At 35.0% G+C, this 10752-nt stretch overlaps 2 protein-coding genes and 1 long non-coding RNA gene across 4 annotated transcripts; all 3 read right to left on the bottom strand.

Moving 5' to 3' along the window:
* Positions 1-853: 853 nt before the first annotated feature.
* On the bottom strand, positions 854-3472 carry LOC110229835. The gene is made up of 3 exons (XR_002333202.1): positions 3221-3472; positions 2790-2854; positions 854-1206 (listed from the first exon to the last, which is right to left on the bottom strand). It is a non-coding gene; the product is annotated as an uncharacterized LOC110229835 (long non-coding RNA).
* A 1972-nt stretch (positions 3473-5444) lies between these two features.
* On the bottom strand, positions 5445-10488 carry LOC9319588 (probable serine incorporator). 2 transcript variants are annotated; one of them, XM_021030839.1, is made up of 12 exons: positions 9628-10488; positions 9100-9495; positions 8952-9025; positions 8697-8856; positions 8578-8602; positions 8401-8490; positions 8135-8306; positions 7943-8016; positions 6382-6451; positions 6082-6299; positions 5879-5952; positions 5445-5783 (listed from the first exon to the last, which is right to left on the bottom strand). In XM_021030839.1, exons 2-12 carry the CDS (start codon positions 9308-9310, stop codon positions 5722-5724), a joined length of 1230 nt encoding a protein of 409 aa, XP_020886498.1. In that variant the 5' UTR covers positions 9311-9495; positions 9628-10488; the 3' UTR covers positions 5445-5721. The 2 variants fall into 2 exon arrangements, with proteins under 2 accessions (XP_020886498.1, XP_020886497.1); XM_021030838.1 differs by having other exon boundaries at positions 9100-9839.
* LOC110229832 (putative G3BP-like protein) lies at positions 6466-7623 on the bottom strand. The gene has a single exon (XM_021030840.1). The coding sequence runs from the start codon at positions 7382-7384 to the stop codon at positions 6917-6919; it is 468 nt and encodes a 155-aa protein (XP_020886499.1). The 5' UTR covers positions 7385-7623; the 3' UTR covers positions 6466-6916.
* Positions 10489-10752: the final 264 nt, after the last annotated feature.

Raw genomic sequence — 10752 nt, forward strand, 5'->3', positions numbered from 1 at the left:
CTCGGTCCCTCGTGAATACATTCCTTTCCAAGCGGTTGGGCAATTCTTCCACTTCCAATGCATGCAGTCGATGCTTCCAACCATCCCAGGAAAACCCCGCTGTTCTCCATAAAAGAGTAGCCTTTCAAGATCCTCTGTTGTGGGTCGACGTAGGTATTTAGTGCCAAACAAATCAACTATTGCAACGACGAAATGTTCCAAACATTTACGTGCCGTCGTTTCACCAATACGTACATATTCGTCAACCGAGTCGGCCGCAGCCCCATATGCTAATTGTCGAATTGCTGCAGTACATTGTTGTAGCGGTGATATACCATTCCGGAAGGTGGCATCTTTTTTTGGTTGAAAATATGACACTTCTGCTGCGAGACGATTCACAATACGCAGGAACAATGGCTTGTTCATGCGAAACCTTCTGCGAAATAGGTTCTCCGTGAAAGTCGGATTATCATTGAAGTAATCCTTACACAACTGTTCGTGCCCTTCTTCCCGATTTCTTTCTATATAAGTACGCTTCTTCCTTTCGGTCGGAATAACCTCTTCGATCCCATCACATAGATTATCAATTTGTGCGTCGATATATTGGTCGAAAAAATCATCATCACTACTAGATGAATTATGAAAGTGAAAATTGTTGGAAGAAGATGCCATAAAAACGGAATGATTGAAATGGTTTATATGGTTGAAATTTGTAGAGAAGGAGAGAAGAGAAGTGTTTTTGCAAGACATGAGAGAAAGGGATTTTTGTAGTGTTTATGAGAGTTATGGGATGTTTGATTTTGATGAGAGAAACGAAGGTAAGAATCACATATATATGTTAAGAAATTTTGTTACTCTTGCTTTAATAATACAAGCCGAACACATGTGCCTCTTGCTTTAATACTACTATCCAAACACATGTGACTCTTGCTTTAATACTACTATCCAAACACATGTGACTCTCGCCTACAATCCAAGCCTGACATGTAACTCTGTTGACATTACATTTTCGATTACAATTTGCAAAAGTTTAGCTTACATACTCGATTGATACCAAAAGGAACAAAGTCATGTGACTCACAATCCAAAAGTTACATTACCAAAGGTCCACAAGCTGGTGAATGGGCATCCAAAGTAACAGCTATCAGCCTCCTCTTCAGAACTGTAGTCTAATGGGCTGTTTATTCCATAGTCGTACATAGAATCAAGTCCCATGTCTTCTTGAACCTGAAACCAAACCTCAATTAACATAACTGATTCATTATAAATATAAGCATAGAAGTTGAACAAGGTTCAGATAGGTTACAATAGTGGAACAACTTATAACTTCACATCTACAAACACACATACTTAGCTAACAGAAACATATGCATAATGAAAAACATAGTTAAATCAGACATATCAGACATAGTTAAATGATCTTAGTTTTTCCCTAATTTAAAACAGCTCGCCCATTAGCTTCTTCTTAAGAACTTTTTCATCTTCATCCAGTGATTCACTCCTTGCAAGGAGAGTCTTGTAAACAGAGCTGGTTGGCTTTGGAGTAGGGTTCATAGGCTCCAGGTTCAACCATTTCGGTTCGTAGCGCAGCGCATTCCATGCATACTCCAAACTGAACTTCTTCTTGTACAGCTTATAGTAGAGTTGGTGAGCATTGTTGATAATGTCCAAATCATTCATGCCACTAGCTTTCTCACTAAATGCTTCAGCATAATTTCCACAGAACCTGGCCACCTCCTTCTGGATTTTTTGCCATCTTTGCCTACAATGGTCTGGGAGCCTTGGCTCAGCACCACCAAGTACATGAGTACTTGATGCATAATAATCTCCTATACGCTTCCAAAAGGCTCCTGCCCTCTGGTCATTCCCAATTATAACATCCTTGGATGTGTATAACTAGCCGCTTATGAGGACAAGGTCATCACTGCTGGTCCAAATCCTTCTCTCCCTTGGTGTCTTTTCTGGTTGACTTGCAGCTTCAACCGGTGGTGAACTCGTTTGTGCACTAAAAGAAGGGATTTGAGAGAAAGAAATGTTTGCATTGGGGGAGAATCTGTCGTAAGGGAAGTTATTCAGGCTATAGTATGGTTGAGATTGAGACTGACTATTTGGATGGTTATTTGAATCCATATCCAACAGAATAATAGAAGGAAGAATGTGATGAAAAGAGGAGATATGATAGAAGAGAAGTAAAATATTGGGGAAAAGAGAGATTCAAAGAGGAGATATGCCAGAAGAGAAGAGAATATGAGAGACAATGAATTTAACTTACCTCTGGTTTAATAGAGGTAAGTTACACTAGTTATTAGTCTTAAATAATGTCCAGAACCTACCTCAATCAACTCAGGAATAAAGACACTTTCCAACCAAACAATCTTTAAACTAGCAAATAAACTCATAATAATGAGAGCTAACCTTGAACTACCAAGATCCAATCAGAATTTATTACAACTTTACACAACTAACTATTTTTAAGTTTTGAAGTAGCTTTTAATGGATTTCATTAAGTTGTTGTTACAACTTCATTAAATTTTTGTGGATTTCGTTTCAACCTAACTAATCATCAAGACAAAGTCTGTTCTGTTACAACCAAAGTATTAACAAAGCACTACCAGTTTCAACAAGCATCACTTAAACTACTCAACTCTCACAAAACAACTTAGATACAACTTACAAAACAACTACCATCATAAAACAAGATACATACAACATACATACTTCAGTTTAAGCAATCATCAGAAAACAAGAACAAGAACTCTAAACAAGCTACTTCAGAAGCTAAATCACAACTATATTGAGAAGGGTATTACCTTATAGTTGGCAGGAAATGGTTGTTGATGTTGATACTCCGATCTACACTTCAGAGCTACCTCACCTACATGTCTCACAACCAAAACAAACACTTGTGGTCAGTTTAATCAAGAAAAAAAGACACAATACTCATAACAAAAACATTAAACCCTAATTTGCATCAGATGTTAATAAATTCACAACTCGCCTCTGCTAGCCAAAAACTCGATCCCATCACAGTTAAACGCCTAACCTTCCAACCAAAAACCTAAACTTTCTCATTGACTAAAGTACACACAGATTGATGGCAAATCAGAACAACAAGCAACCAAACCCATAGTCTACATCGACTGTATCTCATATATTCGGATACTAAAACCCAAACCTAAACCTACATCGACTTGTAAAACTAAATCCACTAAATCTCAAACTTTCAGATGATAACACGTACCTACGGGCTTTGGGAGACAGCAGAGAACGACGGCGAGGTGAAGCAGCAATCAATTTGGCTCCGATTTGGCCGGAAATCGGTGCGTAATCGGCGAAGGAAAGAAGCCGGCAAAATCGCCACGAGAGAGAAGGGTTGAGACAAACCCTAGATTGTTTTCGATTTTGTCACAAATGAAAAACGATTTTCGTTATCAAAAATCGCAACGAATCAGCGGATGACACGTGCACACAAGATCGGGCCAAAAACAGTTCTAGCCCGAGAACATGAGATGCAATCTAAGCCCACTTTTAAAAAATTTTATCAATATTAAAATCTTAGAATAAGCCTCGTGATGGCCGATAATTATGGTCTTAGACTTGACTACGTAGGACTAAAGATTTACCACACTTAAAGGTAGGTCCACTAAAGATACAAGTATACAACTAGATGAACCAATTATATAGAGATCGAATGTACATTTCCAACATATGTTTTACTATGCTAGATTGCTTGATTCAATTTACAATTACAAATAATTTATGTCAGTTTAAACGATTCACAAGTAACTAACATTTTTTAGTTTTATTTTTTTATTGGCGACACAAAACGGAAAAGCATAAGAACAAATGCAGTAAACAATAGTGGAATAACTAGAAAACACAAAAGATATGTAACTAGTAACAATTAAGAGCATCTCCAATTGTTGGCATTTTTTCAAAAATTAAAGTTTCTTCAAAATAAAGAAAAAATGAAGCAAGACGTTTTCTATGGTTTCCTTCATTTTTTAGGATTGAGCACGATTACTCATTATTTGTCCCGTATCCCTTACTTATTTCATACCTGCTTTTAAAAAAGAAGTACATGTTGTTATTAAGACAAATAAAAAGTTATAAAATTTAGATATTTACAAATACAAGCTAAGTAATAAATAATTTTAATCAAAGAAAACTAATACTCGACTTGTTTGACTTGTTATTAGTTTAAAAACATATTTAAAAGTTATGTTAAAAGTAATGTAAATTTTAAACAGATAAAAACATAAAAAACAATCAACAAGAAATTGCAAATAATTTGAAAGTGTTACTTGCAAGTAACTCGTAAATAATAAGTAATTCGTAAGTCAATCATTTTTAATAAATACTTAAAATTACGAGTATTCGTTTTCAACAAAGCAAGTACAAGTACAAATCGAGTTTAGAGATAATAAGTATCTCTAAAATAATGGATACTTGTCTTGTGCTCACCCCTTATCGTTGCAACTTTTTCTCTAAAATAGTTTTAACATGGTGGAAGGTTATTTTGCAGCTTTTTAAAGTTGAGATTGACCATTCTACAGAGAAAGAAAGAAGATAGAAATATTAGATTTTTAAAAACCTTTTTTCCTATTTAATTCATTAAAAGAGTACATATATATGGTAAGACAATTTCTCTCTAGTTATAATGTCATTTTCTACCTTTCGTACTAATACATAGTCATACAGTATTTCTACTACATTTTGTCTTCATTAACAAAACTCACACCTATATTTGGGCTTAATTTTACTTAATGGCCCAAACGCCCTTCTTTGATTTTCTTTTTGTGAACCTTCTTTTCATCCACAATTCTTCTCTTTTTTCGACAATATTTCTTTGGCCTCGTTAGTCTATACAACTACGGTCAAGACTCAAGAGCTTCCTTTGTTCTCTTATTCTCAGTAGTCATCTTCTTCTCATCAAGTTTGACTTTTTCTTTTGGAAAACTTAATTAACAATCTAGGGTTTTAAATGTCTTACTCTTCTATGGCTGTACTTTTATTCACCAGAAAGCTGTTAACTAGGTGCCATTTTATCTTTGTTGTGTTGTTGTAATATTAACTTATCGGTGGTTATTCTTATCTATCCGTGCCTTTGTTTTATTCTTAGTCTTTTTTATATTTTCTTGAGATAATCTTAAGGTTGATATTGTTTTGTAAAAGTATTTACATTGGGACCATCATAATTCTTGTTAAGAGTGAAAATTTGGTTTCTTCTTAGATGTGTTTTGGAAGATTGAGACATCGTTCAAAGTGAGGATCCACGTTATCCCTTTTTGTCTGTATACCTTTTTAAAGAATCTTTGTTCGATGATGACGAAAAACTCTTTGGACTTTTTTTATAATATAAATGGTGTAGGCTTTCTATTTTTTATTTACATTTTGACATATGCATGCGTAATTTTATGTAGAACCATCATATGGACATATTTTTGATAATCAAAACCCTTGACAGTCACAAATGAGATGATGAAATAATAATCATAACTATTTTTGTATCCACCTTCCTAGAACAATCTACTTACAAAGATTTGATTTCCAAATTCCAACAATTCCCCAATCTAATCGTCTAATAACTATCTTCCCACCAAACCCATGAGAGCATGTTTGCTTTGCCACCGCAACTTCCATCTTGGTCGTAGGTGAAAAAGGTGGTTTAGTTCTATCCCATGGAGAAAAGAGATCCAAAACGACAAAGTTCTTTGTCGTTTCCCAAAACCTCCTTACCTCTCATGTCCCACTTGTTGGTTGTCTTCTGCTCTTTAGTATGAGAGGAGCCACCAACATCCAAACTATCAAAACATTTCATTATAACAAAACATTACAAAACTGTCTCACAATATCAAAATTTTAAGGATGAAGCATTCAAAATGTTGTCATGACTTACTGTATACGCAAACCGCAAGCCACTCGTTCACAACCCTAACCCAAGTACTCGTCCATCCCACGTCAATTGTCCACCTGAACGCAAAATAAGAAAGAAAAACAGTATGAGTTGAAGTCTCAAGCTTCAAAATGAGACTACAAATCTCACAAAAGCTTTCTAGTTTATTATATGTATATGAATAAGATTGTTGAGAAAAGCTTTACTTTTTCATGGGGTGATGAGTGTTCCAACCGATGAGTAGCATAGCGAAGTACATTGCTCCTGTGGCAAAAACAAAATGGAAGAATCCATATCCATAAGGAACACCATCTTCCTCTTCTTCTTCTTGATCGTTCTCATCTTTCTTGAATTGGAAACATTGGGAGTCTATTCCTGTAGAAAATGTGGCAATAACCATTGCGAGTAGCGCAACCACAAAGCTCTGCACAAAGTTATTCAAAATCAGCATTTTACTTTTGCATAAAACAGAAGCAAAGGAGGGTTGAGAGGTTAAAAGAGTTTACAATGATGGTAAGCCAGTCCGTTCTGTTCGAAGCTGCTGCTTTTCTATTGCAACTTTCTCCCACTGGTTCACTGCACAACATATTTTGGAGATGAATGAATTTACAATTAGAAGACTTCAGCATAAGAGAAATATTATTAGCTCAAGCTTCTTATAAACTTATATATGTTTTAGGTTGGGATGCAAAACTTGAATAGAAGTAGGTCAGTTACATTTAGGACGTTCACAAATGTAATTAGATGGTTGGAATTTCTTTAGAAATTATATCATAATTTTTTGTGAATTTTTTATACTTTTGTAACAGTTGAAACATTGAGATTTACTATAAACCAAAGATAAATCTCTACAAAACCACTAGAAAAATAACTATATTTTGTTAATAGGAACCTGCATCTTTCGATTCGATTCCTAATTTCCTAGTATCCTTAAACCAAGAAACCCGACCCTTGGAACACATACGTCTAGAACCCTGAAACAGAAACCCTTAGACCACTCATCATCATCTTCCCCTTTAGAGCTTTCTTGTTAACAGAAGCTTAACTCTCCGTTGCTGCTGGTTTTTGAGGAGGAGCAATTGGGTTTAAGGTTGGTAGCTGTGTCTGCATTTCCTTGAACCTTAAAATATCGTTAACGACACAGAAGCCGTTGTCTTGTTGAGCCAGAAGAAACGTTTGTGTAAACTTCTTCCTCACGTAATCTTTCTTCCTAGTCAAGTAACCATTGACAAACACAATAACACGACCATTCTCCTTAGGATATGGTATACCAAGTGAAGTTTCAATCTCCGCCGTGTAATCTTCGTATCTCATAGCCAGAAACTCATCTTTCACCTCTTTCTTCGTCCAAAAAGTTTTCTTGACGTGGGTTGCAAGATCATGACGGTTAAATAGACATGGTTCATTGTAGAAGATATGAAGATAGTGAGGTTCTTCGTTAAGAATGTGAAAGTATTGCTTCACAAAGGTATTGCTAACAATATCTGCATTAGTGTTGTTCTCTGACATATCTCCAGGGATTGAGAGAGCTCTGATGACAGAAGCTTCGAAGGAAGATGATGAATGGTTCTTGGCTTATCTTCTCCACCATATATATAGTGGCTAAGGACTCCCAAGACCAACTAAATTTCCTAATCCTACTCGACTAGTACCAACTCCTAATTCCTAAACCATACTAACTTTTTAGAGAAGTTACCTAAACCACAAAATAAATAAAAATAGAGATAACAATAAATTTGAGATTATTTTTAAAAATATATATATAGAGGATAAATTAAAAAATATAGAAAACAATCAAATCCCCAAGTCGAACTTAGGAAAAACAGAGAAATAGATGAAACAATGATTTAGTTTTGTTTGATTTTCAAACTTTTAAACCAAATGAAAATTTTAAATTTGAACAACTAACCGGCCTGGTCAACCAAACTATCGGTTTGTGGGTTAATTCGGGGTTTATCTGATTTAACCGGGTCAAATGATTTGGATTTTTAAGATCTAACCGGACCGGATTATCGGTCAAAGACATTGAAAAAACAGAGATCAAGATTGAAGGAAACATAAACATACCTTCGAATGGCACACCAGCATATAAACACAACATAGAGTCCCATAAGAGCTGGAGTCAAGTATCCGGCATTCACCTGATAATATTGGCAAAAGCACAAACAAACCTTAATAACTTCAAACATCCAAAACACACATGACATGAAGATGAATAATAATGGATACAAAAATAATGGATACAAAAAAAAGACTTACTTTCGGATGGAGAGCGATGCTTGTCATGAGTTGGATAAGGAACAAAGTCCATGTTATGAAGAATATATTGAGAAGGCATGACGAATCAGGCGCGTACCAAATGTACATCAAAATCACTCCTACTATGCAAACTGTGTATGAAGTAGTTGCTAGTAACATCACATAGACACGGCTACAAAATAGAAAGATGTGTTGCTTACTTAAGTATAAATTGAAATAAAAACTAAAACTATCAGGTGAATCGAATTTGAAATAATCTAACTAACCATCTTTCTGCATCTTTTTGGGACTGATAGCATTCGTTAAGCCATTGAATGAAACTGATCACACTAATTAGCTGTATTAGAAGAAATACCCTATAGAGAAACAACGACAATATAAGATTTGGCATTTTTAATATATTATATACATTGTGAAGTTGGAAATATCAATCAAAATCTTACCCTGCACCAAAATGGGCAATCTCTCCTGCAATCAAACCAAAGAAAAAAAGACGTTTTCGATTAGTCGTCAGGCCAATTGAATTTGAAAGCGTATATAAGTTTTTCTTATCGAGCCTAACCGTAAAGATGAATAATGGAAGAAGGAAGCAAGAAGGGGATTATGGTTAAGGCAGGCCACAGGATAAGCTTAGCAAACCACCATCCAGAATGCCATCTATCTCTTGATGAATGCGTTTTCGACGTGCCAAGCGTTGAAAGAAACATAACAAAGTAGAACAACTGATAATTTAAAGGTTAAGCTCAAAACATTTTCTGATTTAGTGACTTGAAAAATTATATAATGTGGAAGTAACAATTGAATCAAGAAAGGATACAAAACATCCCAAGCTAACTCTTAAGACACCGTCGGTCCCCAAACAGTTTTCTCCGCCTTTACAGTTCTTGAATTCTGCAATATGATCAAACTTATAAGACAAATGAATGAATTAGTTATAATTGAAACATGATCCAAGTGACACATACTTGTTACTTTTCTTAAGGCCCCCCGACCATAATCACGAGCAGCCCAAGCTAGTAGATTCGCGATGAGAAATATCAGACCGTATACATATCTAGCCATCCATGGATTGCAACCATTGCGGAACTGATTAAACCATGATCCATTCTTGATTGCTTCATAGCTATCGTTTCTGATGCTTCCGCTGTTGTTACTAACACTTGTACCGGTCTCCATTAGTCCTTAAACTTACCAGACGCTCTCCTCTTCATATCATTAGAAGATCAAGAAATTCAAGAAACAGATCACTCATTCCATGGGAGAATTTTGCATCAGAAATCAGTTTCTTATATGGAAGAAATCGTCAAGACCGAAAAAAGGCAAACCAAGAGCGATGAATTCGCCCTCCTTCAGATCGAAACCTGTGAAAACAAACAATGAAAACTCAAGCATTTGCAAAAACAGAGTCGGCAAGAACAGAACAAGGAGACAAAAGAATGAAGCAAAGGATAAGAATCCGATTCCGTTATCAAAACAATGAGAAGAACGCATACAAATCTATTCAGAAACGGTAGAGAGATTGCAATCTGTAGATTTGAAGTGAACAAAATTCATGTTTTACATGAGAAACATCTTTAGTCTATTCTCAAAAAATCACACAGAATCCGTTTCTCAACAGAAAGCATCTCATTTCTTTTCTGTTTCAGCCGAACATAAACAGAGAATACGTATAGTGCAAGTAATCTTTTATCTTCTTTTTAACCTAAACTAAGAAAAGCAATCTTTATAAGCGTCAACGAGAATCCACAATAGATGGCTCTTTTTAATCCAAGACTTGCAACTTTAAACCTTAACCATGTGAATAATAAAGACTAAAAGACAAAAACATACCAAACTTAAAAAGCAAGACAGTCAAGATTCTTAAGACTTAAAACTCCCAAAGTCAAGATTTGGCAGGAACTGATAAATACTAATCCAAAAAAGCAAGAACCTTTTTGTGTTGTAACTATAATTACCCTAATGATAATGGAGAGGCGTGGATAAACAAAGAAGCACCCAAAAAAACTTTATTTGACTAGGAAACAAAAGGTTAAGAGATCAAAAGAAAAAAACGAAAAAAGAATTAGTTCTCAAAAAGATTTATGCAATTTGTCACAAATTTGAACTTGAAAAAAGAAACGTGTTCTTACGGATACAATTGGGCAGACGAATGTTACGAATATGAATGGGTAATGTTAAGCAGCAATATCAAATGCCCTTTTTCTAGGGATTCATTGGTCCACTAAATAGAGTAAAGACACATACCTCCACTTAGACGAGTTGAAGAAAAAAGTGGCATAATTGATAGACTATCTTTGCAAAAAATCTAAGAAAGAAAAACGTCATCTACAATATTGACATTAACATATATACACATTATTATCAAATCTTCAAATTTCCTATATTGCTAAAGAATCTTCAAAATTTTCTTTTATTGAGTTTTAGACTTTCTATAATGATCTAATCTTGAACTTCTAAGGCCCAAGAACAGAAAAAAAAAAAACTTGACCATTAACCCGTAGGCTAGAACATATGGCAACTAAGTGATTCTATTATTAAACGTGAACGTGCTTGCTCTGTGACCATTTATTGCCTTATATGAGTAATTGTCATATTAAAATACTTGACCATAACTCCAT

The sequence above is a fragment of the Arabidopsis lyrata genome (assembly GCF_000004255.2).
Source record: "Arabidopsis lyrata subsp. lyrata unplaced genomic scaffold ARALYscaffold_3, whole genome shotgun sequence".
In the NCBI taxonomy this organism is placed as follows: Eukaryota; Viridiplantae; Streptophyta; class Magnoliopsida; order Brassicales; family Brassicaceae; genus Arabidopsis; species Arabidopsis lyrata.